Here is a 27,117-nt window from a genome sequence, read left to right as displayed (position 1 = left end):
CCTCACATTGCCACCTAGCGGTTAAACTGTAAAATACAGGAAATAATGCGAAAGAACTATCAAAAATAGGAAAGACTTTTTAGTCTTATTTGCTTAAGTTAATTTGCTTGATAGAAAAACGCACCTCAAACATTACTAAAATAATTTCATATTATATCTCAACCATGAAAAGTCTACAGTTTCAATCGTCTTCTTCTTCGGTAAAATCTAAATAGCGATTTAAACAACCTCGATGGTGCACACCGCCATCTACTGACCTGGAGTTTAAGCGGTAAATGGAAAGTAAAATTCGATCAGATTCAAATTGTATAACAAACCCAAACACCCACAGAAATTCAGAACAGTCAATAGCCCAAAATGAGCGAGTGCTAAACATCAGCACATGCCATTCATTTCGTCTGCTCCGTCCGCCAAAAGGCGGAACTCACGGGCCGTGCATTCCCCAAATTGATTGGTCTGTTTTTGTCGTTTACTTATGACGACATGGACGAGAGACAATCGTTTTCGATGGTCTAACAACACCCGCCAACAAGGGGATATCTTTCCGCCGCATAATAACCTAATATTCAGAGATTTTGCAACATAAAAATGCAATATTTTTAAAGCTCCAAGTGGCATATACAACAACAGAAATGTAATAGTAACCGTTTATGTTTTAGTTTCTTAAAATTTTGAGCAAAATTTACAAACGGTTCATAGCGGTTTGATATTATGCACCGGTTCTCCACTCGTATGGGCGGAAATTGTAGCGGGACTCTTTCCTGTCGATTTGGTCGGTAAGTTCCAATGTGACCATCTCTCGCAAAAAAATGCTGTAATTTATCCAGTGCGCTGCATTTGGTAATGTTTCGTGGCGTGTTTACTTTGCGATTGAATCTGTAGCACATATATATTTTTCGTTTTTGATATTTGAGCTTCTGTGACTAAGGGATCACTGTTACGTGATCCTCTTGCGAGGCGAGCGGTGCGTGTGCGAGTTGGGGGCGAGGGGGCCCGGACATAACTGGTAGTAATTGCGGGACAGTCTATTGATCGTATGCGTGTGTGGGAATACGGATGCGTCAGTGCTTATACGGTTAGCCGTGGAATAGTTTCTGTTGATTTCGCGAGGACTGATACCGTTCTTGGCACTTGCTTGGAAAGTGCAATGCTGGGTGCTTGTCAGAGAGCAGCCCGGGCTGCTGGCTGGTCTTTGTTAGGCGCCACTGTACGCCTTTGCCAACGCGCTATTATTGCACGCACTTGGGCGACTCCCCTCTCTGCCGTATTATGGCTATTTATTCTACGTTGTGGTACCAGAAATATGCTGCTTTGGTGTTTAGTACTTGATTCCGCTTTAAAGTGCTGATCGTTAAGGTTGGCACAAGTTTTTATTTTTGACGTTTCCTAGCAAAAGCAGCCTTGACCTGAAGAATCTGTGCAAATGTCGTAGCAGCTAGCCTAGTACTTCAGCATCTCCTTTGGCAGCCCGAATGCTGCTGGCTGCAGTCTTGTTGAGGCATCACTGGGCAAGGTGCATGACCCGAATATCCCTGGTAGTATGTCCGGCTGCAAAAACTTCAAGTTCCTTTGAATTAATCCGTAAGTTTAGACCCAGAATGCTGTTGAGAGTTTAAACATATTCGGACAATCGGTGTCATTTTAACAAAATGTTCTCTAAATTTAATTGTGTGAAAATGTGTTTCTGAGTGTAGTTGGCGGACTTCCTGTGCTCTAGGTTTGTGGAGGACATGGATTCCCTGTGAGGCTGCACTTGCTGTCACTGTCCCCACATACACTACTGTGAGTCATGGCATTTGCACCGCCCGCGCCCAGCCCCACCGTGGTGGACCAGACCACCCTCATGAAGAAATACTTGCAGTTTGTGGCGGCGCTCACAGACAACAACACACGTGAGGCACTATCCTTGCACCCTATGTAGATTTCAGGTGGTTTAATAAATGGTTAAACTGAATGATTTTGCAGCCAAAGAGAAGCAATATGATGAGAACATTGTGCTTTAGTCCAGAGCCAGGTACATGTGTGTGTGCGTGCACGCCTGCGTGTGTGTGTGTGCGAGTGTGAGAGAAAGAGATTGTGCCTGATAATCTGGGCGCTGAAAGTAAAACTGATAAGATCTGAGTGCTTCTCTGGAAGTCATAGGCACGTCTAGTAAGGTCCCCCATTTCACCTGAATTGCTGAATTGCTCCTGTCCTCACAGCTGATGAGACCAAGCTGAAGATGATGCAGGAGGTTAGCGAGAATTTTGAGGTATGCCCCCCCCCCGCCCCCCCAGCTGTCTTTCTTGGGGTGTTTAGATGGTACAAAGCCTTTATAAAGTTGGAGCTTCCTGTCGCTTACCTGGTCCTTGCTTCTGCCCAGAACGTGACCTCCTCGCCTCAGTACTCCACCTTTCTGGAGCACATTATTCCACGCTTCCTTACATTCCTTCAGGATGGAGAGGTGCAGTTCTTGCAGGAGAAGCCGGCTCAGGTGAGTGAAGAGCGCTGGGCTGGAAGGAAACCGTGTGTTTGTGTGTTTGTGTGTTTGTGTGTGTCTCACACTTACAAGAGAGTATCCAACCTTCAGCACTTGGTGCTGGTGCTGTTTATGTAGCCATGAGACACCTTTTTCTCTTAACTTCCTATTTTACTTCCTGTCTGTGCTGCAGCAACTGAGGAAACTGGTCTTAGAGATCATCCACCGCATCCCCACCAACGAGCACCTGCGACCGCACACCAAGAATATTCTGTCTGTCATGTTCCGCTTCCTGGAGGTCAGCTGGACTCCGAAGGTGGGGGCTGAGGGCGGGGCCGCCGATGATTGACAGCTGCCTGACCGCGCGTCTCTTCCAACAGATCGAGAACGAAGAGAACGTTCTTATATGTCTGCGTATCATCATTGAGTTGCACAAGCAGTTCCGCCCGCCCATCACCCAAGAGGTGAGCGACACTTTGGATTCGGTTTGCTTTGAATTCAGGATTAGGGTGTTTTTGCAATGACTGTATTATTCACCTGATGTCAATGAATCACAAGCAAATGTTTAGATGTTTCAGGTAGTTTCTGCGTATAAATAAGTGTATTTAATATACTGCATGATGCTGATGTATTATTTGTATATAATTTGCATGCATGGTTTTAGCGTAATATTACTGTAAAAATAACCCATAATTTATGTTTCCTATAGATTCATCATTTCCTTGACTTTGTGAAGCAGATTTACAAGGACTTGCCCAAAGTGGTGGTAAGTTTAGTCATGTGGAGCAGCCATGCTTGGGCTGTCAGGGTCGCTGTCTTCCGCGGAAGGTCATCCAGGGGATATTTTGATTGCTGTCATGATGGAAGGTCATACTGCGATTATCTGGGTCACAGTTGTGATAGAGGGTCACGCTGCATTCACACAGCATCTCCCGCTCCCCTTGCAGGCGCGTTACTTCGAGAACCCGCAGGTGATTGCCGAGAACACGGTTCCCCTGCCGGAGATGGTGGGCATGATCACGTCGGTGGTGGTGAAGACGGCACCCGAGAGGGAGGACAGCGAGACCCGCACGGTGAGAGAGGACCCGAGGACCACTCTGTCGGCACACTCTCGCCCTGCTCTCCTTGACACGTCCCACTCTCTCTCTGTCCGTCCAGCATACCATCATCCCACGGGGGTCCCTGTCGCTTAAGGTGCTGGCAGAGCTGCCCATCATCGTGGTGCTCATGTACCAGGTGAGGACCTCTCGTCAGTACCCATCTTGGGATTACAGCTATGGTTATGCAGGCACTGCCAGCTGCATTATGCTCCCCTGGAATTTCCACTTCCAGCTGCATTATACTCCCTGGAAAGCCCTCAGATTCATTAATTAAGTTAATGTAAAGGATGTAGAGAGACCATCAGGCACAGGTTAAGCTCTCCACTGCAATGGCTGACCACCTTTTCACTTCTCTAGCTGTACAAACTCAACATCCACAACGTGGTGTCCGAGTTCGTCCCGCTGATCATGACTACCATCATGTTGCAGGTGTCTGCACAGGCCAGGTAAGAGCCGGGATTTGACTCTCGGGCCAGCACAGTATTTTTTTTTGGGTGGGGGGGTTGGCGTGTGGCTGCATGGTTTAAGGGTCTTTGCCTGTCTCCAGAAGGTTGTGGGTTTGAATCCCATGGCAGGTACAGTGATCATATCCCTGTTAGGCTCTTGGGCAAGACCCTTAAGCCCCAGAAGTGCTCTCCCTGCCCTCCGACCCCAAGCTTTTCTTTCACCCTTTCCTGTCCCTCATTATCATTATATATGACGACAATTAACAATAATGGTTAGTTGGAAACAGGTTTTATTTACATTCCTGAGGTTTGTCGTCTTTCCAGGCAGCACAAGCTGTACAATAAGGAACTCTACGCGGACTTCATCGCCGCCCAGATCAAGACCTTGTCCTTCTTGGCCTACATCATCCGCATTTATCAGGTAGCGTCCTGTCTGGCTCTACCCCATCCCACTGCCTCATCCCAGCCTGTCCAGGCAGCCCTGACCCTTGTATCCTTCCCTTCTCCCCCAAACCAGGACTTGGTGAGCAAGTACTCGCAGCAGATGGTGAAGGGGATGCTGCAGCTGCTTTCAAACTGCCCGTCTGAGACCGCCCACCTGCGCAAGGAGCTGCTGATCGCCGCCAAGCACATCCTGACCACAGACCTGCGCAGCCGTAGGTCCACGCGCCCGCCACCCAGGCGTCGTTTCGCGGTCGGCGCGCTCCCGCTGTAAATCGACGCCCTCTCATGTGTTACAGAGTTCATTCCCTGCATGGATAAGCTGTTTGACGAGTCCATCCTGATTGGCTCCGGTTACACCGCGCGGGAGACTCTGCGGTGAGATGGTCATGTTGGCTGTTAGAGGTCGTCTGTTTAAACCGGAAAGCGATCTCGCTCCCCCTGGGCGGTTTGGTGTCTAAACCCTGGGCGTGCGATGCTCTGCGCAGAGGATTTGTGTTAGTACAGTGTGTGGCTGCAAACTTGGCAAGCAAGTCTTAGCAGGGGAGAGTTTACCTTGTGTAACACGCCGCATCCTGCCCCTCCTCCAGGCCACTGGCCTACAGCACGCTGGCTGACCTTGTGCATCACGTCCGGCAAAATCTGCCCCTCGCCGACCTGTCTCTCGCCGTCCAGCTCTTCGCCAAGAATATCGACGACGAATCGTTGCCTAGCAACATCCAGACCATGTCCTGCAAGCTGCTCCTGAACCTGGTGGACTGCATCCGCTCCAAGAGCGAGCAGGAGAATGGCAACGGTCGTGACATTCTCATGCGCATGCTGGAGGTACAGGGTGCGGGGGGGGGGGGGGGGGGGAGAGGGTTACTGTGGATGGCTTGGTGGGGGGGAGGGTTTGGGAGTGTGGGTGCGGACACCCAGAGCTCTTCTGCGCCCCTAGGTGTTCGTGTTGAAGTTCCACACGATCGCTCGTTACCAGCTGGTCAACATCTTTAAGAAGTGTAAGCCCCAATCAGAGATGGGTGTGGTGGACACGGGGGTCTTGCCAGGAGTCCCTGCTACCCCCACTGCCAGCACGCCTGCCCTGCCACCAAGCACACCCCTTACCCCTGCTACACCAGCCCCAACCCCCGTGGCCTCCCTGGATCGTCCGGGGGATAAGGAGAAAGAGGACAAGCAGACGTTCCAGGTGTCAGATTGCCGCAGCCTGGTGAAGACGCTGGTGTGCGGCGTGAAGACCATCACGTGGGGTATCACATCCTGCAAAGCCCCGGGAGGTGAGTACCATCACGTGCAGCCTGGGAGGCCTCTCCTGTGTAAGGCACAGGGGGGGGCATGACCGAGCTCTGTATGCCCGCCTTGCAGAAGCTCAGTTCATCCCCAACAAGCAGCTACAACCGAAGGAGACCCAGATCTACATCAAGCTGGTGAAGTATGCCATGCAGGCCTTGGACATATACCAGGTAGGACCAGCTGTCGGTGGTACTACTCCTGCTTGGCATTGCCCATTCAGGTGATGTTCAGGTCATCAGGGCCTCCTTTGGCATTGGTTGACACCCCCCCCCCGTTTCATTGCAGGTGCAAATTGCGGGTAACGGGCAGACCTACGTCCGCGTGGCCAACTGCCAGACGGTGCGGATGAAGGAGGAGAAGGAGGTCCTGGAACACTTTGCCGGGGTCTTCACCATGATGAACCCCCTGACCTTCAAAGAGATCTTCCAGACCACAGTGCCCTATATGGTGGAGCGGATCTCCAAAAACTATGCACTGCAGGTATGCTGCCATGATTAAGTTGGGGTTGATCTTAGTTGCCAAAGCACTATGTTTTAGGGTTTAGATGAATATTATCATGCTGGTCATGCTGTGGTGAATTCCTGGCTGTACTCATGTTGAGTTTTTGATCCACACTTACCTATGTACCCATCTCCCTGCCCCAGATTGTGGCAAATTCCTTCCTGGCAAACTTGTCGACTTCGGCGCTCTTTGCCACTATCCTGGTGGAGTACCTGCTGGAACGCTTGCCAGAGATGGGCTCCAACGTGGAGCTGTCGAACCTCTACCTCAAACTCTTCAAGCTGGTCTTCGGCTCCGTCTCGCTGTTCGCTGCCGAGAATGAACAGATGCTCAAGGTTGGTTCCCTGCCGTCCGTTTAGTCCCATCGGTGCATGTGATCACCGGCGAGCCAAGCAGAATTTGCATTTAGTGATGAGCAGGTGTAGTTTTCTAAACTCATGAACATGCCTAGTTCTCTCACCACTGGTTTAGAGAGGTCAGGGCGGCTACAGGTTATTTTAGAAAAACCTGGTGCTTTCACACATTCCGCTGGTGACTTGTCTGTTTTTCTTCTGTGGATTGGGTCACAGATTATTAGCTCTTGGTATCTGTGCAGTCAGATCTCACTGCTGCAAAGGAGTTTGTAGATACCTTCAGGCTGATCTGCTGTTCTGGCAAACTTCGCAATGCATGAGTCGTCAGTCATGTCTTAGGCTGTGGTGGTTTTGGGTGTGCCGTTGTGCAGTTGGCCAGCTGTCCTTCTGATTGATGTGCTGGGGGGGGAGCTGCATTCATTTCCTGTAGGTTAAGCACAAGCACTGAAAGCCAGGTCTGTGTACTTGCACTCTTTGGTGTGACACACTGCCTATGGTACTGCTCTCACACATTCCGCTGGTGGCATGAGTTCAGGCGTTTTTTGTTTTTGAGGGGAAAATCTGTCAACAGTCAGACCTGCAAATACAGTGTGGAATGCATTTCTTGGCAGTTGAGTTATGAATTGAGAACATTACGATGACTTGGTACCTCTGGATTATTGCAGTTAAATACTGCTGGTGCTTGAATTTTCATGACCAGCTTGGGGGCTTCAGATATAGAAAATGGCATCTGTGTGGCCCCATCTGCCATGAATGGCTTGAATCTGTTGGTTCTTTGGGGAATTGCTATGTCTTAATGTGGTCTTTCTTCTCCAGCCGCACCTGCATAAGATTGTCAACAGCTCGATGGAGCTGGCCCAGTCGGCCAAAGAGCCCTACAACTACTTCCTGCTTCTGCGTGCACTCTTCCGCTCCATTGGGGGTGGCAGCCACGACCTGCTTTACCAGGAGTTCCTGCCTCTCTTGCCTAACCTCCTGCAAGGTGAGGGTCACCATCAGTTGGCCTGTATTCCCACAGCTGATTGATAGATCCCTGCCTAGTGCTCAGTATGTGTTACTGCCTCTCGCAGGACTTAACATGCTGCAGAGTGGCCTGCACAAGCAGCACATGAAGGACCTGTTCGTGGAGCTGTGCTTGACGGTGCCTGTTCGGCTCAGCTCGCTGCTGCCCTACCTGCCCATGCTCATGGACCCCCTGGTGTCGGCGCTGAATGGCTCCCAGACCTTGGTCAGCCAGGGCTTGCGTACGCTGGAGCTCTGTGTGGACAATCTGCAGCCCGATTTCCTCTACGATCACATCCAGCCAGTCCGTGCTGAGCTGATGCAGGTCCGTAGTCATGCCGGTATACCTCGCCCGTGGCTTTGCGCTTCACGCTCAGACGCCTCCGTCTGACTGGCCCGTGTTCTGCCCCGACCAGGCGCTGTGGCGCACCCTGAGGAACCCGGTAGAAAGCATCTCTCACGTGGCGTACCGCGTGCTGGGCAAGTTCGGCGGCAGCAACCGCAAGATGCTGAAGGAGAGCCAGCGGCTGCAGTATGTGGTGACGGAGGTACAGGGTCCCAGCATCACTGCCGAGTTTACGGACTGCAAGGCCTCCATCCAGCTCCCCATGGAGAAGGTATGTGCTGCATTTGAGAGAGGGAATACTGTGAAAATGGTTTTAATTCAACACAAATCAGCTGAATGGGGGAAATCATCTAAACATCTTTTTGGTGTGGCCTACAGGCTATCGAGACGGCTCTAGACTGCCTGAAGAGTGCCAACACAGAGCCCTACTACAGACGCCAAGCCTGGGAAGTCATCAAGTGTTTCTTGGTTGCCATGACTAGCCTGGAAGACAACAAGCATGCGCTTTACCAGCTACTGGCCCACCCCAAGTAAGGCCGTTGGCTTGGTCGGGCTGAGCCACTTGGGGTATGTGTCCCTCTGTTGACTTGTTTTTTAAACCTCCCCTTCCCCCTCCAGCTTCACGGAGAAGTGGATCCCCAACGTGATCATCTCGCACCGCTACAAGGCCCAGGACACTCCAGCGCGACGCACGTTCGAGCAGGCGCTGACTGGGGCCTTTATGTCTGCTGTCATCAAGGACCTACGACCCAGTGCCCTGCCCTTTGTGGCCAGCCTTATTCGGCACTACACCATGGTTGCTGTGGCCCAGCAGTGCGGTGAGGACCTGCTGGATGTTAACGGCTTAGCGGTCTCCTTTCAGACAGTTTATATCTTTCGGTTTTTAATTCTGTGTGTTTTGCAGGTCCGTTCTTGCTCCCGTGCTACCAATCGGGGAGCCAGCCTAGCACGGCCATGTTCCACAGCGAGGAGAATGGATCCAAGGGTATGGACCCGCTGGTGCTGATCGATGCCATTGCTATCTGCATGGCCTATGAAGAGAAGGAGCTCTGCAAGATTGGGGAGGTGGCCCTGGCTGTTATTTTTGACGTGGCCAGCATCATCCTGGGATCCAAGGAGAGGGTGAGACTCTGGGCTGGCCAGGCACTTTTAGTATCTTCTACCAGAACAGTAAAAGCCAGCCTTTTAATGGTGTCTTACTGGTCTCGCAGGCCTGCCAGCTGCCACTGTTCTCCTACATCGTCGAGCGTCTCTGTGCCTGCTGCTACGAGCAGGCTTGGTATGCCAAGCTGGGCGGCGTGGTGTCCATCAAGTTCCTCATGGAGAGGCTACCACTCATCTGGGTCCTACAGAACCAGCTGACGTTTCTGAAAGCGCTGCTCTTCGTTATGATGGACCTCACTGGCGAGGTGCGAACATTGAACGGATGTCACTAGCCCCATGATAACCAATGCGGTATTAGCCACGTGGCTGAGGTCTGTCCTGGTCTCTTCTAGGTGTCGAACGGCGCGGTCGCCATGGCCAAGACCACGCTGGAGCAGCTGTTGGTGCGGTGTGCCACGCCTCTGAAGGACGAAGAGCGGAGCGAGGAGCTGCTGGCTGCCCAGGATAAGTCCTTTCATATGGTGGTGCACGACCTGGTGCGTGAGGTGACCTCACCCAACCCCACGGTCCGGAAGCAGGCCATGCACTCGCTGCAGGTGCTCGCGCAGGTCACGGGCAAGAGTGTCACTGTCATCATGGAACCGCACAAGGAGGTAGATCCTGCGACAGAAGGTGTTTCTCTGAAGAGGTCTGCTGCTCTCAGGTGGCTTCACAGCTCATTATCTTTCTCTCAGGTACTACAAGACATGGTTCCACCCAAGAAGCATCTTCTGCGTCACCAACCAGCTAACGCCCAGATCGGATTAATGGAGGGAAATACCTTTTGCACCACGCTTCAACCACGCCTCTTCACCATGGACCTTAACGTCATGGAGCACAAGGTCTTCTACACAGAGGTATGTCTGAGGATGTGTATAGATGTGTGTAGTGATTCTGGTCAACGTTCTTTGGGCCGGTGTGGTGCAGGTATGTATCCATGGTAATGCCTCTTATCCCTGCAGCTGCTGAATCTGTGTGAGGCTGAAGATGCTGGCTTGATGAAGCTCGCCTGTTACAAGAGTCTGCCATCTTTAGTGCCGCTGCGGATCGCCGCCCTGAGTGAGTACTGCATGTAGCTGAGAGAGAGACTGCACGGCACTGGGCCATTACCAATGCCCTGCTCTGCCCAATATCCCTTCCACTTCCAGATGCTCTGGCCGCCTGTAACTACCTACCCCAGTCTAGGGAGAAGATCATTGCTGCTCTCTTCAAAGCACTCAACTCCACCAATGCTGAGCTGCAGGAGGCCGGTGAGGCCTGTATGCGCAAGGTCAGGACTCTACCCAAGCTCCTACTGTTGGTTCTTCTGAGTTCTTTAGATGTTCACCACGAAAGCTTATCCCAGGAGTTCTTGCACTCTAGGATTCTAAATGTAACACATGCTGGTGTGAATGACTCCCCTGTGTCCATTTCCGGCAGTTCCTGGAAGGGGCCACCATCGAGGTGGATCAGATCCATACCCATATGCGCCCCCTGCTGATGATGCTGGGGGACTACCGCAGCCTGACCCTCAACGTGGTCAACCGCCTCACGTCCGTAACACGCCTCTTCCCCAACTCCTTCAACGACAAGTTCTGTGACCAGATGATGGTGAGTGACTTGCTGTTCAGCAGTCATGGAAGTTGTCTAAGTGGTATTTAGACCTTGGATTAGAAAAGCAAAGATTTAAAATGGATCATCAGTAACAGACATTTTTGTGGACTCGGTTTCAGATAGTCATAATATAGAACTACCAAATTACCATCTAATTATGTAGTGACTATTGGTGTGGAAGAGATGCGGAGGCCAACTGTATTTAGGAATTGGGATTAATGGCTGGAATTAATCACTAAAATCCCCCCCCCGCAACTGTAATTCCATGGACAAGGCACTTTGGTGGCGTTAGAACGCTCTACTTCAACTCCAGCTCTTTAGTTGAAATCCCATTGCCTTTTTTTTTGGACCAACTTGCCTGCTGACGGCTCCTGTCTTTGCGTTTTTGCAGCAACACCTGCGGAAGTGGATGGAGGTGGTGGTGATCACACACAAGGGCGGGCAGCGCAGCGACGGCAGTGTGAGTGACGCCGGCTGCGTGTCCGGGCTGGGGCGCTGGTGGGGTGGTAGATGAACCTAGGGAGACCATTATTCTCACATGACCACTTGACCGGTCATGCGTTGGCTTGTTGCAATGGTGGCGGGTCTCTCTTCTGCCATGGGCCGGCTGCCATGCTAAGTGTGGCGGACTAGCATTAGCGTGTGAGGGCCATCTGGAGAACATGGCGGGCGATGGACAATCAGCTGCCTATGTGGGATCGCTTCTGGCTTTCTGATGGTGACCTGAATGGACCACTGCGGGTGGAGACTTTGTCTGTCAGGCATACTGTCGGCTGCAATTCCCCTCGGACCACTTGCGAAACGTCAGGCCTGCTCCTGGAGGTGCTGCTTTTTCTGACGTCTGTGGCCATGTTTCTGTTGCCCTTTGGAGGAAAGGGTGCAAACCTTTCTGCCAGATTTTAATTCTGGGATGTTTGGTGTGCGGTCGAGTGTGATTCCTCGTGGCTGAGCGCGGTCACGCTGGTTCAAACGTGTTCTTGCGCTCGCCTGATTTACTTTTGTTTTCCTGTTCTGGCACAGCCGGCCGCGGACAGCCTCGAGGTGAGACCTGTTCACGGTCACCTTCTGAACGCCGGTTTGGGAACTGTCGTCATGCTGGTGGTGTGATGTGTGTTTGCATGTGCACGTGTGTGTGTGCGTGTACGTACGTATGTGCGTGGTTCTTGCAGTACCTGGTTTGTTTGATGTGGTGCTTTCCCTGTCTTAGCCGTATTGGCGCTGTTAGCCACGTTAGCTGCTTCTGCTGTGGTAGCAAATTCATCACGTTGGCAGTTTTGGTACGTCAGCTGTTCGTGGTGTCAGGATATCAGCTGGTCTTTCGTAATTCAGATGCAAGTGGCCTTGTTCACTGATTGTAACTGGAGACCCTTGTAAGTGGAGAATTTTTTATCGTTTTGTCATCTCTGACCTGTAAGATGCCCATGGGTTGCAAGTTGAGGTTGTGTTGAAGTCTTGGTTCTCCTTCTCATTGTACAGTATGAGGGTGGAGGTATGTGAACTGAAAATAAAAACCTGCAGAGATCTCTCCAGTGCTAAGAACTGAATTTTAGGAGTCGCTTCCTAATTGTGTATGTGGATGTGCTTTCTGATGGACTGGCGATTGGCAGGTATTCATTCCTGGCTTATTTTGCAGGAGATGAAGATTTGTTCAGCCATCATCAACCTTTTCCACCTCATTCCGGCCGCACCCCAAACCCTGGTGAAACCCTTGCTGGAAGTGGTGATGAAGACAGAGCGAGCTATGCTCATTGAGGTAACTGCCCTGCCTCCAGGGGGCGCTGTGGTTTTGGGCTGATTTCAATGTCTTCAGTGTATTGTGTTGTCGGTTTTTTGTTTTGTTGCTGAGGTTGTGGCTGGTTGACTCTTCTGTGCGTTGCCACCCCCTTCAGGCCGGAAGCCCTTTCAGAGAGCCCCTGATTCGGTTCCTGACGCGTCATCCATCCCAGACGGTGGAGCTGTTTATGATGGAGGCCACCCTCAACGACCCCCAGTGGAGCCGCATGTTCATGGTGAGTGCGGCCACGTCCATTTTTATTTTCCATCCGTTCCTCGTCCGCTTGTCTTGAAACTCCAGTCTCCTTGCAGAGCTTCTTGAAACACAAAGATGCCAAACCTCTACGGGATGTTCTGGCTTCGAACCCAAGCCGCTTCTTGCCTCTGCTGGTCCCCGCCGGGCCGACTGCCACGGCCCGACCCGGCTCCCCATCCACCAGCACCGCCCGGCTGGACCTTCAGTTCCAAGCCATCAAGGTGAGTCATGAAGAAGTACACTAAGACACAAACATTCACAAAGCCCTTCAAAAGCACCTCTGCTGACATATGTGTGTGACACTGTCCTCTGCAGATCATCAGCATCATCGTGAAGCATGACGAAGCCTGGCTGGCTGGACAGCACTCTCTAGTCGGGCAGCTCCGCCGCGTTTGGGTCAGCGATGCCTTCCAAGAACGTCACCACAAGGACAACATGGCCGCCACCAACTGGAAGGAGCCTAAGCTGCTTGCTTACTGCCTGCTCAGTTACTGCAAGTACGGCTCTTGCACCAAACGCCCCAAATTAATTCTCTCTTGACACGCATGTACACGAGTGCTTACCAAATTCTCCCTTCTCTCTGCTCCTGTCAGACGGAACTACACCGAGATTGAGCTGCTGTTCCAGCTGTTGCGGGCGTTCACTGGACGCTTCCTGTGTAACATGACCTTCTTGAAGGAATACATGGAGGAGGAGATCCCGAAAAACTACAGCATCACCCACAAGAGGGCGCTCTTTTTCCGCTTCGTCGAAATGAACGACCCGCACTTTGGTGACGAGCTGAAGGCTAAGGTGAACTACAGCTCCGCAGCCTGTGAATCTCTGTCCCTCCTGCTCTAATTATATATAAACTTGTTCTACTTACTGAATTATGTCTGTTCTCCAACCCATCCCCCACCAAGGTTCTGCAACACATACTCAACCCAGCATTCCTGTACAGCTTTGAGAAGGGGGAGGGAGAGCAATTGCTTGGCCCCCCAAACCCAGAGGGTGACAACCCTGAGAGCATCACCAGTGTCTTCATCACTAAGGTAATCACAAGCCTGACTGAGCAGATCACGTTCCTTCATTGTTATGACTCTGCCCATCCATCCATTCATCCATCCATCCATCCATCTTCTAATCACTTATCCTGGTCCAGGTCACAGGGGGGCCTTGAGTCTATACCAGGGTAGCACAGTCTGGGGTCCTTCCTGGATGGGATGCCAATCCATCACAGGGCACAAACATGCGTGTACTTACACTTCAGGAGCGATTTAGAGCATTCTTTCTCAAACCGGTCCTCAAGACCCCCAGATAGCCCACGTTTTTGCTCCTGCCCACGTTTTTGCTCCTTCCCACCTCCCTGCCAGATAGCCCACGTTTTTGCTCCTTCCCACCTCCCTGCCAGATAGCCCACGTTTTTGCTCCCAGCTGGGAGCAAAAACGTGGACCGTCTGGGGGTCCCTGAGGACCAGGTTGGGAAACACTGCTTTTGTACTGTTGGAGGAAATCCATGCAAGACTTCAACCAACCTTGCGGGTGCTCTGACTTCTGCTGTAATTTTTCTTTTTGGGGGGGGGGGGGGGGGGGGCTGGCCTGTAATAGCCATACATCCAGGTGCTGACCTCTACCCATCGCAGGTGCTGGACCCTGAGAAGCAGGCGGACTTGCTGGACTCGCTTCGCATCTACCTGCTGCAGTTCGCCACGCTGCTGGTGGAACATGCGCCTCATCACATCCACGACAACAACAAGAGCCGCAACAGCAAGCTGCGGCGCCTCATGACCTTCGCCTGGCCCTGCCTGCTCTCCAAAGCCTGCGTGGACCCGGCCTGCAAGTACAGCGGCCACCTGCTGCTGGCGCACATCATCGCCAAGTTCGCCATCCACAAGAAGATCGTGCTGCAGGTCTTCCACAGCCTGCTGAAGGCCCACACCATGGAGGCTCGGGTGGTGGTCAGGCAGGCCATGGCCATCCTGACGCCGGCTGTCCCTGCCCGCATGGAGGACGGCCACCAGATGCTGACGCACTGGACACGCAAGATCATCGTGGAGGAGGGACACACGGTGCCGCAGCTGGTGCATATCCTGCACCTCATCGTGCAGCATTTCAGGGTGGGTGACCAGTGTGGTAAACAGCCCCCCCCCCCCCCCGACTAATTATCACCCCTGTACAGGTGTACCGCGATGTTAGACTAACAAAGTGAGCTCTTCTCTCTCTCTGCAGGTGTACTACCCTGTCAGGCACCACCTGGTGCAGCACATGATTAGCGCCATGCAGAGACTGGGCTTCACGCCCAGTGTGACCATCGAGCAGCGGAAGCTGGCTGTCGACCTGGCCGAAGTCATCATCAAGTGGGAGCTGCAGAGGATCAAGGACCAGCAGGTAGGGGCCGAGTACAGCCTACTGACGGTTCAGACGGGCAATAGGGCTGTTATGCGTTATTTACGGGCTATTTCCCGGTATTCAACGGTTGTTGATGGCCCAGGTGGCTCAGTCGATGCCCCAGTGTGAGATGTGGTCCGTATGCTTGGCAGTTGGAATCTGAAGGTGACGCGGGGGCCAGCGGTGAGGGGACCAGCGTGGCGTCTGGGAGTGTCAAACGGGGACTCTCTGTGGATTCAGGCCAGGATGTGAAGAGGTTCCGCACCGCCACAGGGGCTGCGGTTGGCACGGTAACAACAGCCCCTCCCCTTTTTGAGTTCATTTGACCGTAAGGCTCAGTTCCACATAGCGGGTTTTCCCAGTTCGCATTCTCCAACCACTGCCCCCCGGCTGTTCCGGCAGGTGTTTGGGCGAAGTCAGTCGGCGACGGGGGCGGAGGCTTTGCTGGCGAAGCCTGTGGAGAAGCAGCATACAGACACCGTGGTCGGCTTCCTCATCCGCATCGCTAGCCAGGTAACATGCGTCATACATTGAGCGGGGGGGGTTGGTGGTGGTCTGACTTCTGCGGGGGCTTCCCGCTGCCGGGTGTGACAGGGATCGGGTGTCCCCGCAGGTGAATGACAGCACGGGCACGGCGGGGTCCCCCGGGGAGCTCCTGTCCCGCCGCTGCGTGAGCCTGATGAAGACCGCGCTCCGACCCGACATGTGGCCGCGAGCTGAGCTCAAGCTGCAGTGGTTCGATAAGCTGCTGATGACTGTGGTGAGTGTTGGGTTGATACCTCTGGGTGTTGGGTGTTGGGGGGACGGTAACTTTGGAAGAGTGTGCTGGGGGCAAAATTCATCACAAAAGTGATGAAACGGTCTTCTCCAGACTATTGTTGGAGGGAAGGCTTTAGTCTTGGAGGATGATTCTCTCTGCTTAAGAAGCTGGGGGAACTGGGCCAGTACCCAGTAGCACCAGGGCATTGGGACCTGCTGTTTTTGTTCTGTGTGAACTGAGTCAGAAACTTCAGAAAATATTCTGAGAACTACTTTTACCTCTGATATTCCGTTCTTCCACTGAGTATGTTGTATTGTTAAATTATGCTGTTTCGTGCATCTAAGAAGAGTCCAGGAAGCCACGTTGGAGGTGATCCTTTATGTTGGCTGAGGCCTTTCTCTCTGGTCCTCCAGGAGCAGCCCGCTCAGGCTAATTACGCCAACATCTGCACGGGGCTAGAGATCCTCAGCTTCCTTCTGACGGTCCTGCAGTCCCCGGCCATCCTGGCCCACTTCAAGCCCCTGCAGCGAGGCATCGCCGCCTGCATGACCTGCGGCAACACCAAAGTGCTGCGCGCCGTGCACACGCTGCTGTCCCGGCTCATGAGCATCTTCCCCACTGAGCCCAGTGAGTCACGGCCCCCTAGTGGCCAAGTCAGGGATGGCCACAAGCCTGGGTGTCTTTATGAGTCTTGGCTATGTCGTCATGACGATAGCTGGTGTTTTCTCTCCTGGAGCTTTATTCACTGTTTGCTCACTTCTCTCTGACCCCTGCAGGCTCATCCACCGTTGCCTCCAAGTACGAGGAATTGGAGTGTCTGTATGCCGCTGTTGGGAAGGTCATTTATGAGGGCCTCACCAACTATGAGAAGGCCACCAACGCTAATCCCACACAGCTCTTTGGTAAGGGTTGCACCTCGCCATATCCTGTGTGTAGTTTCTTTTGTGCACTGAAGTGTTAGTCTAATTTACCCAGGTTGTTAGCACTATCTGCTTTTTAAGAAATTTTACAGAATATACTTTGGCTTTGCTTTTGCACATGCGCACTCAACGCTGTATCTTTCCGCCTTCCAGGGACGCTAATGATTTTGAAGTCGGCCTGTAGCTACAACTCCAGCTACATTGACCGGCTCATCTCTGTGTTCATGCGCTCCTTGCAGAAGATGGTGAGGGAGCATCTGAACCCTCAGCCCACTACTGGGGCTACAGAGACAAACACAGGTGAGTCCTGATGCCTGGCCCAGATCTGATTGAGTACTTTGAGAAATGCTTCATGTGTGTGTGTGTGTCTCCCTTCTTTATAGTAACTAGTGAACTAGTGATATTAAGTCTGGACCTGGTCAAGACACGGCTCTCCGTCATGAGTCTGGAAATGAGGAAGAATTTCATCCAGGTCATCCTCACATCGCTCATTGAGAAGTCTACTGACGCCAAGATCCTGCGTGCAGTGGTGAAGATTGTGGAGGAATGGGTGAAGAACACTTCTCCTATGGGCAACCAGGTGAACTGCTTGGTTCTTATCTTATCTGCTGTATCTCTATGCCTGGCTCACTTACTCAGGGGCTGGACCCATCTCAAGGCTGGAAAAATGCCACCCAAACCAAGAATTTTTTTCTTGATTAAGCACGGCGAAAGGAAGTCTCTTTTTTATCGAAGTCTTACATCAGAGAACATGCAGACGTGTACGGCACTCCAGTGTCCCCTAATTGGCCTCTAAATCCTCTCTATCTCTCTCCCACACTCTCTCCCCAGGTACCTAATCCACGAGAGAAGTCTATCCTACTGGTGAAAATGATGACCTATATTGAAAAGCGCTTTTCAGACGACCTTGAGTTAAACGCACAGTTTCTGGACCTCGTTAACTATGTCTACAGGTACTTTTCTTGCAAGATCTTCCACTTACCATTTTCTTAAATTCAATTGAGCAATCAGTTATACTGGAGTGAGTAGGATTATGACCTGATTAATGCATCAAGTCTTTGAATGTCATGGATGGCGTAACTTCACTGTATAATTGGGGTATAGGATCTATCATTCAAGTTTATAAAGTCAACATTCATATTTACCATATTTCTAAGAGATGACAGCCTCTCCGGAAGTGACATCACATCCAAGCTGGAGCCAGCGTTCCTCTCTGGCTTGCGCTGCGCTCAGCCACACATCCGGGCCAAGTTCTTCGAAGTCTTTGACAGCTCCATGAAACGCCGTGTCTATGAGCGGCTCCTCTACATCTGCTGCTCCCAGAACTGGGAAGCGATGGGCAGCCATTTCTGGATCAAGCAGTGCATCGAGGTAGGATCGAGAGTGCCAGTGCATGGTTCTTGCGGACTGAGCGTTTTGGGGGCGTTTTTCATAGAGTCTTGTGCTTCCAGCTTCTCTTGGCGGTGTGTGAGCACAACAGCACTATCGGCACAAGCTGCCAGGGGGCCATGCTTCCTGCCATCACCAACGTCATCAACCTGGCCGACAGCCACGACCGTGCAGCCTTCGCCATGGCAACACACATCAAGCAGGAGCCGCGGGAGAGGGAGAACAGCGAGACTAAGGAGGAGGTGAGGAGTCCTGCTTGGGAATCGCTAAATACGCTACTCTTACATGACCTGTTATACTTTGCGGTCTTGTGAAAGATCTCAGCAAATCATGCCGGGTTTTACCCTTCGTAGGATGTAGAGATTGATATCGAGCTTGCTCCTGGAGACCAGACCAGCACCCCTAAAACTAAGGAGCAGGCTGAAAGGGATGCAGGGAACCAGCTGCACATGCTTACTAACCGGCATGACAAGTTCCTGGATTCCCTCAGGGAGGTGAAGGTAATGTCAACCCTGCTGGTGTTCAGCTCATGGCCTTAACCCAAGCCTGTTTTAACTATGTTTGATCCTAGTTGGTGGCCTCTTCTCCAGAGTAGAACCATGTCTCCGGTAGGACTCCATTCTCAGTGTAATGAGTCATGACTGATGGTTCTTATGTCTTTCCTGTATGTCGTCTTGATGGGACCTGGCTCAGAGAATGGGTTAAATGTGCCGGAAATCAGGTCTTGAATGCGTGATTGTTTCTAAGCTCCGTTGATACTCCCATCAGCAGGACGGCTGTGGCTGAATGATCTCCTTGTTCTGCTGACAGACTGGCGCCCTCCTCAATGCGCTCGTCCAGCTCTGCCACATATCCACACCTCTGGCTGAGAAGACCTGGGTGCAACTCTTCCCGAGGCTCTGGAAGATCCTATCGGACCGTCAACAGCACGTGAGCATCGCTGCTGGACTGGTCTAAAACTGGAGGGAGGAGTAACTGGGTGCATGCTAATGGGTGTCTGTGTAAATGTCGCCCCAGGCTCTGGCGGGAGAGATCAGCCCCTTCCTGTGCAGTGGGAGCCACCAGGTGCAGCGGGACTGCCAGCCCAGCGCGCTCAGCTGCTTCGTGGAGGCCATGTCCCAGTGCGTGCCTCCCATTCCCATACGGCCCTGTGTGCTCAAGTACCTGGGCAAGACGCACAACCTGTGGCTACGCTCTACTCTGATGCTGGAGCAGCAGGCCTTTGAGAAGGGGCTCAGCCTGCACGCCAAGCCCAAGCACAGCAGCGACTTCTACGAGCAAGAGAGCATCACGCCTCCGCAGCAGGTATAGACGTTTGGGGCCGATTGGGCTACGTTACACGCAGATGCGCATTTGACTTATCCCTGACTCTGTGGCTTTCTTTGCAGGAGATTCTGGATTCCCTGGCAGAGCTGTACTCCCTGCTGCAGGAGGAAGACATGTGGGCCGGACTGTGGCAGAAACGCTGCAAGTTCCCCGAGACCAGCACCGCCATTGCCTATGAACAGCATGGTTTCTTTGAGCAGGTAAGTGTGGAGCATGCCTGGGCTTATGATTACTGTATGATGGTTACTGTTAGGTACATCCTGCAGTGTTAGTATATAGCAGAGTTTCCCAATCCGGTCCTTGGGGACCCACAGGTGGTCCATGTTTTTGGTCCCTCTGAGCTCCCTCCCAGACAGTCTACATTTTTGGTCCCCGCCCAGGGACCAAAAAACGTGGACTGTGTGAGTCCCCGAGGACTGGATTGGGAAACACTGTTCTGTAGTATTTCCTATAGTATCAGGGTTAGTTTGGGAGTCATATGGGGTCATTGTTGTAGTTAATGGCACTTCAAACTAATAGAGGAGACTGAACTTTCAGGCCCAGGAGACGTACGAAAAAGCCATGGAGAAGGCACGCAAGGAGCACGAGAGGAACAACGCCCCCCCAGCTGTCTTACCCGAGTACCAGCTGTGGGAGGACCACTGGATACGGTAAGGGAGATGTTCTTGCTTTTACCGTAAAATGTGCTCCTTACAGCGACCTTCCTATTATCGTGCGCTTACCTTACCGTGGCTCTGCTCTCCAGCTGCTCCAAGGAACTGAACCAGTGGGAGGCGCTGACTGAGTATGGCCAGAGCAAAGGTCACAATAACCCCTATCTGGTACTTGAGTGTGCCTGGCGAGTTTCTAACTGGGCAGCCATGAAGGACGCCTTGGGTCAGGTGTGTACATGCCCCCTTTCTCCTCCGAAGGCCAGAACACGTAATTCCAGGGTGTCCTGCCTCAGTGCACAATTAGATGTTTAGTCTGGTCTCTACAGGTTGAACTAAGCTGCCCCAAAGAGATGGCTTGGAAGGTGAACATGCATCGTGGCTACTTGGCCATTTGTCATCCGGAGGAGCAGCAGCTGAACTTCATTGAGCGGCTGGTGGACATGGCCAGTAGCCTGGCCATCCGCGAGTGGAGACGGCTGCCCCACATAGTGTCCCATGTCCACACACCCCTGCTGCAGGTGAGTCCCTCGACCAGCCTCCGGCCTCCCACGTCCCGGGGCTCCAGCAGAAAGACCTTTTCTGAAGTTTCTTGTGTTTTTTTGCCCTCAGGCTGCTCAGCAGATCATTGAGCTGCAAGAGGCCGCTCAGATCAATGCGGGTCTGCAGCCACCTAACCTTGGCCGGAACACCAGCTTGCACGACATGAAGACTGTGGTGAAAACGTGGAGGAACCGGCTGCCCATTGTTTCTGATGATCTGTCACACTGGAGCAGCATCTTCATGTGGAGGCAGCATCACTACCAGGGTGAGTGGGTCAGCTCCGTGTGGCCATCTATCCTGTCTCCTCTCTCCATCCAGGCCTTTCCGAAGTTCAGACTGTATTGTTGAACCAATGATTCTTTAGTGGAGAGGTGCCATTCTCAGTACTTTTGGTCCAAAAACTCCTTACATGAGGATTCTCCCCATGGTTCCTCCTACTACAGCTATCGTGACCGCCTATGAGAGCAGCACTCAGCATGACCCCAGCTCCAACAACGCCATGCTCGGCGTCCACGCATCCGCCTCTGCCATCATCCAGTACGGCAAGATCGCCCGTAAGCAGGGGCTGGTGAACGTGGCACTGGACATCCTCAGTCGCATTCACACCATCCCCACCGTGCCCATCGTCGACTGCTTCCAGAAGATCCGTCAGCAGGTCAAGTGCTACCTGCAGCTGGCGGGGATAATGGGCAAGAACGAGTGCATGCAGGTGAGGTGGCAGGAAATCGCCTTTAGGTCCAGGTTCATGTCCTCCACGTTCATGTCTTGGTCATTGTGAATGATGAGGATAGAGGTCCCTGCTGAGGATGGTGTTACAACGTTAGTCGAATTCAGTCTTTGTGAGTACGAGTGACCTGCTCCTCCCTCTGCCAGGGCCTGGAGGTCATTGAGTCAACCAACCTCAAGTATTTCACGAAAGAGATGACAGCTGAGTTCTACGCTCTCAAGGGGATGTTCCTGGCTCAGGTCAACAAGTATGTTCAGTTCCATTTCCATGTACTAGTCCCACTTATCTAATGAGATGAGCAGAATAGAAACAAGCTAGTAAACAAATTATAGTATTAAGTAGGCATGTCCACAAGTTTTGTTTTTTGAAAATATCTTTTATGATGGTTTAATGAATCTTCATTTTGACACTTTGTGGCGTTTTAATTGCTTGACAGATAAGTGCTCTTGGTAATACAGGATGAATGCAGAACGTTTATTTTTGGGAGATGTAACTGGTGTTTTTAGATTGAGGCGTCAGCTCACCCCCAGCATTAAGCACTTGTGATGGGTCTTGACGCTGCAGGTCCGAAGAGGCCAACAAGTCGTTCTCAGCTGCAGTGCAGATGCATGACGTGCTGGTGAAGGCTTGGGCCATGTGGGGGGACTACCTCGAGAACATCTTCGTCAAAGACCGACAGCTGCACCTGGGTGTGTCGGCGATCACCTGCTACCTGCATGCCTGCAGGCACCAGAACGAGAGCAAGTCCCGCAAGTACCTGGCCAAGGTGAGCGTCTCATGCTCAGCACTCTTGCTGTTGGTTTGCGCTTTTTCAACTTTGCATAACGGCACAGTTGTCGTACGGTAGTTTGTCATTCCTACTGTCTTTTGCCACTGTACTCGCCCCCTTGGTAAAGTTCTCTCTGTTTTTCCCTGCCAGTAAATGACCAAGCTGGCTATAGAATGAGTCTTTCTTTGGGGCTTCCAGGTGCTGTGGCTGTTGAGTTTTGATGATAAGAACACGCTGGCTGATGCTGTAGAGAAGTACTGCATTGGTGTCCCACCCATCCAGTGGCTGGCCTGGATCCCACAGCTGCTCACCTGCTTGGTGGGCTCAGAAGGCAAGCCACTGCTCAACCTCATCAGCCAGGTGTGTGTTCCCCTCTCCCCGTGTGTGGACTTGGTGCACTCTTGTTATCCTTGGTGCTCACTATTTTTGTGCGTCTTTTCCGCAAGGTGGGACGCATGTATCCCCAAGCGGTTTACTTCCCCATCCGAACCCTGTACCTGACGCTCAAGATCGAGCAGCGAGAGCGTTACAAGAGCGGTAAGTACGGACCTTCTATCCCAGGGTTCCCCGATTACAGACCTGGAGGGCCAGTCTGCATCACAGTTTGCAGATTTCCCTGCTCAAACATGCCTTATTCAGCTCACCAGCAGGGAAATCTGCAAACTGTGATGCAGACTGGCCCTCCAGGACCAGAATTGGGGAACCCTGCCCTATACTCTACTTCTGTCTTGATGCTTCAAGGCTAAAGACTAATCTGTAGTTCTGTCATTGCATCGTGTTTCAATCAGATCGGCTTGCATTGACCCTTATGTCTCGGCAGACTCTGGCCAGCAGCAGCCCAGCTCAGCAGGAGCTCCAGCCCACTCTGCCCCGGACCCGGGACCGATACGCGCGACGGCGCCCATGTGGCGCTGTAGCCGCATCATGCACATGCAGAGGGAGCTGCACCCCACACTGTTGTCCTCGCTTGAAGGAATCGTGGACCAGATGGTCTGGTTCCGGGAAAACTGGCACGAGGAGGCAAGTTCAGCCAGCTAACTTTAACCATAAGCCCAGTGTTCTGCTCTTTATTAGCGATGAATATCCTCCCTGTGTGCCCAAGAATTTGTCTCTCTGTACCCAACTTACTGTGTGTTGAAGTGCTCCCTGCTTCTGAGATCCATATACTGGTTTCCTTTGTAGCTAACAATTACGTTCTCTGGCAGGTCCTGAGACAGCTGCAGCAGGGTCTGGCCAAGTGCTACTCCGTGGCTTTTGAGAAGAGCGGAGCCGTGTCTGACGCTAAGATCACTCCCCACACTCTGAACTTTGTGAAGAAGCTCGTGAGCACCTTTGGAGTAGGCTTGGAGAATGTGTCCAACGTGTCCACCATGTTCAGCAGCGCTGCTTCCGAGTCACTGGCCCGCCGTGCCCAGGCCACCGCTCAGGACCCCGTCTTCCAGAAGATGAAGGGGCAGTTCACCACAGGTGAGAATGTGGGGTCAAGTGTTCCACCTCTGTGCATCGTTAGTGCATGGATGCTTATGTGGCCTATTAGGCTAGTTGGTGATATGTAGATGTGCTTTAAAAACTCTACTAATCTCTATATCTTAGTGACATAGCCTGATTTTTTCCTCAGCTGTCACTCAGGGCTGTGAAGTAGAAAATGGACAATTCTTCATGGCGGACAGTTCGTTCTGACACTGTAATGACTTGACTCTGAAAATATACCAGGAAGTAAAGGCATCATTGGGGAAAGGTTTATTTTTTTTTAATGGTCGGGCTTGACTTGAGACAACCTTTAAAAGGCAGTGATGAAGCCACAAAGATGGATAGACACGCAGCCTTGCTAAGACCCATAACAAATGTGTAAAAGGATGTGTGGCAAGGACTGGTGGGGCTGCAGGTTGAATCTCTTCTGTCCTTGTGGAATTTCCTTAAAGGCGTCAGTACTAGAAAGAAAAATGTTTTGTTTGGTCTTACGAAAGGTCATAGGAGACGTTTATCTCCTTTTGTGTTTTTGCAGTGGCTTAATGCAAGTTAATTCACCCTGTGGCCTCCTGCTTTTTTTCTTTTCTTTTAATGCCGTTAGACTTTGACTTCAGCGTGCCGGGGTCCATGAAGCTGCACAATCTCATCTCAAAGCTGAAGAAATGGATCAAGATTCTGGAAGCCAAGACCAAGCAGTTGCCAAAATTCTTCCTGATTGAGGAGAAGTGTCGCTTCCTCAGCAACTTCTCTGCCCAGACGGCAGAGGTGGAGATCCCTGGAGAGTTCCTCATGCCCAAACCTACCCATTACTATATCAGGATTGCGAGGTATGGATTTCTGTACAAATAGGCATGACTTTTTCCCCAAATGAACACAAATTCTGTAACAGACATTGATGATAAATGCTTAGCAAGAATTTAGCTTGGATCCTCAGACTGTTAACTGCTGGACAGGTTCATGCCACGGGTGGAGATCGTCCAGAAACACAACACAGCGGCCCGCCGGCTCTACATCCGTGGCCACAACGGGAAGATCTACCCATACTTGGTGATGAACGACGCGTGTCTGACAGAGTCACGGCGGGAGGAGCGGGTACTCCAGCTGCTCAGGCTCCTTAATCCCTGTCTGGAGAAAAGGAAGGAGACTACCAAGCGCCACCTCTTCTTTTCAGGTAGGCCTTCCTCATTTTTTCTGCCGTGTGAATCCGAATTTGGCTCCTGTTGGGAAACTGCAGCAATTGGCTGGTGCCGAGTCGATTGACAGGTGATTTGACCAGTATCTGCGTCTTTCCAGTGCCCAGGGTTGTGGCAGTGTCCCCTCAGATGCGACTGGTGCAAGATAACCCCTCGTCGCTGTCCCTGGTGGAGATCTACAAGCAGCGTTGTGCTAAGAAGGGAATCGAGCATGACAACCCGGTCTCCCGTTACTACGAACGCCTGGCGACCGTACAGGCTCGTGGGACCCAGGCAAGCCACCAGGTATGGGGAGGACGCTCTTTGCCGTATGGGCTCTCTCGGACTCCGGCCAAGTTTAACAGTGGCCATCGCATTCAGGGTTAACGTGTGCATTTGAATGCAGGTTCTGCGGGACATCCTGAAGGAGGTACAAGGGAACATGGTCCCGCGTAGCATGCTTCGCGAGTGGGCCCTGCACACCTTCCCAAATGCTACGGACTACTGGACCTTCCGCAAGATGTTCACCATCCAGCTGGCGCTTATCGGCCTCGCCGAGTTTGTGCTGCATTTAAACCGACTCAATCCTGAGATGCTGCAGATTGGGCAGGTAATGGTAATAACTAGATACTCTGAGCTGTATAGCAACCAGACGAAGGCCTCGCTAGAAATTGATCCCTCAAAATGGCAGGATGTCCCAAAAGTGTTCTGTTGATGTAGCTCTTTATTGGTATCGACAAGAATGCCTCAGGCGTTTCTAATCCTTGATTGGTCTCTGCTGCCTGCTCAGGTGCTCCACGGTCAGGTGTGAGGTTAGAACACATGAGGTATGGAAGGTTTGGTGTTTAAGATCTGCAAAGCTGAGGAAGTGGAACGTTTTGGATGGTGTGCTCATCCTACACTTCTCTCTGACAGGACACTGGGAAGCTGAATGTAGCGTATTTCCGTTTCGATATAAATGATGCCACGGGTGACCTGGACGCCAACCGGCCGGTTCCCTTCCGCCTGACCCCCAACATATCGGAGTTCCTGACCCCCATTGGCGTGTCGGGCCCCCTCACTGCCTCCATGATTGCAGTGGCTCGGTGCTTTGCCCAGCCGAGCTTCAAGGTAGCTGCCTTTCTTAGCTATGGCCTCATTGCTTGGCTTTGCAGTAATATGATAGTGTAACTGGTCCAGATTCAAACCCCTTCCTTATAGCTGCCCTCTGGCTTCCGCTTCCTCAGGTCGACGGGATCCTGAAAGCCGTGCTAAGGGACGAGATCATCGCCTGGCACAAGAAGACGCAGGAGGACACCTCAGTGCCCCTGTCCCCCGCGGGGCAGCCGGAGAACATGGACAGCCAGCAGCTGGTGTCCCTGGTCCAGAAGGCCGTCACGGCGATCATGTCGCGTCTGCACAACCTGGCTCAGTTCGAAGGGGGCGAGAGCAAGGTCAACACGCTCGTGGCGGCGGCCAACAGCCTGGACAACCTGTGCCGCATGGACCCCGCCTGGCACCCCTGGCTTTAGACCCCGTCTTTGTATTTGGCAGATTTTAGCTGTTGCCGCAATTAAGTGTTACAATTTTTAACGTACAAAACGATTCGCTTCAACAAAGGCATGCTTCTTGTGTAAGAAAGGCGAGGAACTCAAGCTGTATATTTAAACTGGAATGTGTTTGAAAACGGGAAACGGCGAGTTACTGTAGACCAGTTAGTCTTTGCATGGATATGGTCATGTGTCAGGAAGTGCTGTCCTTCCTGAACATGGTCTGAAAAGGCGTCTTTGGTAATAGAGATTAGACTGTATAGCGCTAAGTTTGGAAAACGCAGAGGTGGACATTTCAGGTCCAGAAAGTAAAAATCCAAACCAGGATTTTGTTTCAACCAACCATTTCAGTATATAGAGCCACAGTCACAGAGTACTCAACTGGTTGGTTGAAACAAAATCCTGGTTTGGATTTTTACTTTCTGGACCTGAAATGTCCACCTCTGGGAAAACGATCAACATGTGGCTGCCATTTATGCACAGGACTGTTTTATAGGCAGGGAGTCTGCTCATATAAGCAGGTGCCTGTTTACGTGGACGAGACGCCGATGTGATGTGGTAGAGACAGAATTTTACATTTTAATGTACAATCGCTTGTAAAGCTGTGAAAGAAGCAGGGGAGTCGTGTGTATATTTGACTGTAAACTGACTCGACAGAAAACAAGGCTGGATCTCTGAACAACTGCATTTGTATGTATGTGTAATAATGACTTTTTGTACTTCCGGTAGAAAGAGCATCTGAAAATATTTTCTCAACTTATTAAAACTGGCTATTTAATAAGTAAAAAAAAAA

At 51.8% G+C, this 27,117-nt stretch overlaps 1 protein-coding gene across 4 annotated transcripts; it reads left to right on the top strand.

Moving 5' to 3' along the window:
- The first annotated feature begins 595 nt into the window (after positions 1 to 595).
- On the top strand, positions 596 to 27,117 carry trrap (transformation/transcription domain-associated protein). Of its 4 annotated transcripts, none has more exons than XM_023835534.2 (71): positions 596 to 776; positions 1,718 to 1,892; positions 2,202 to 2,251; positions 2,363 to 2,473; positions 2,652 to 2,756; positions 2,839 to 2,922; positions 3,168 to 3,224; positions 3,406 to 3,531; positions 3,617 to 3,694; positions 3,916 to 4,004; positions 4,329 to 4,425; positions 4,522 to 4,660; positions 4,745 to 4,823; positions 5,036 to 5,270; positions 5,383 to 5,719; positions 5,808 to 5,905; positions 6,021 to 6,215; positions 6,380 to 6,571; positions 7,406 to 7,571; positions 7,660 to 7,916; positions 8,008 to 8,208; positions 8,316 to 8,467; positions 8,556 to 8,755; positions 8,842 to 9,059; positions 9,149 to 9,346; positions 9,434 to 9,694; positions 9,776 to 9,937; positions 10,043 to 10,139; positions 10,229 to 10,350; positions 10,500 to 10,670; positions 11,065 to 11,133; positions 11,694 to 11,714; positions 12,307 to 12,426; positions 12,563 to 12,682; positions 12,759 to 12,923; positions 13,018 to 13,199; positions 13,296 to 13,494; positions 13,605 to 13,733; positions 14,325 to 14,798; positions 14,911 to 15,069; positions 15,222 to 15,359; positions 15,472 to 15,582; positions 15,683 to 15,829; positions 16,243 to 16,456; positions 16,606 to 16,731; positions 16,903 to 17,049; positions 17,133 to 17,329; positions 17,581 to 17,702; positions 17,907 to 18,120; positions 18,201 to 18,380; positions 18,492 to 18,638; positions 18,949 to 19,068; positions 19,156 to 19,443; positions 19,527 to 19,664; positions 20,002 to 20,114; positions 20,210 to 20,345; positions 20,444 to 20,635; positions 20,727 to 20,922; positions 21,101 to 21,366; positions 21,531 to 21,631; positions 21,949 to 22,150; positions 22,352 to 22,513; positions 22,600 to 22,690; positions 22,974 to 23,173; positions 23,359 to 23,620; positions 24,225 to 24,450; positions 24,577 to 24,794; positions 24,917 to 25,101; positions 25,202 to 25,405; positions 25,711 to 25,905; positions 26,022 to 27,117. In XM_023835534.2, the coding sequence occupies exons 2-71, from the start codon at positions 1,790 to 1,792 to the stop codon at positions 26,304 to 26,306; spliced, it is 11,541 nt and encodes a 3,846-aa protein (XP_023691302.1). In that variant the 5' UTR covers positions 596 to 776; positions 1,718 to 1,789; the 3' UTR covers positions 26,307 to 27,117. The 4 variants fall into 4 exon arrangements, with proteins under 4 accessions (XP_023691302.1, XP_023691305.1, XP_023691303.1 ...); XM_023835535.2 differs by lacking the exon at positions 596 to 776 and adding an exon at positions 810 to 1,581; XM_023835537.2 differs by lacking the exon at positions 11,694 to 11,714 and having other exon boundaries at positions 597 to 776.

Source organism: Paramormyrops kingsleyae, chromosome 22 (genome assembly GCF_048594095.1).
Source record: "Paramormyrops kingsleyae isolate MSU_618 chromosome 22, PKINGS_0.4, whole genome shotgun sequence".
NCBI classification, from domain to species: domain Eukaryota; kingdom Metazoa; phylum Chordata; class Actinopteri; order Osteoglossiformes; family Mormyridae; genus Paramormyrops; species Paramormyrops kingsleyae.
Note: the sequence above shows the minus strand (reverse complement) of the source record. Positions and strands in the feature narration are given on the sequence as shown.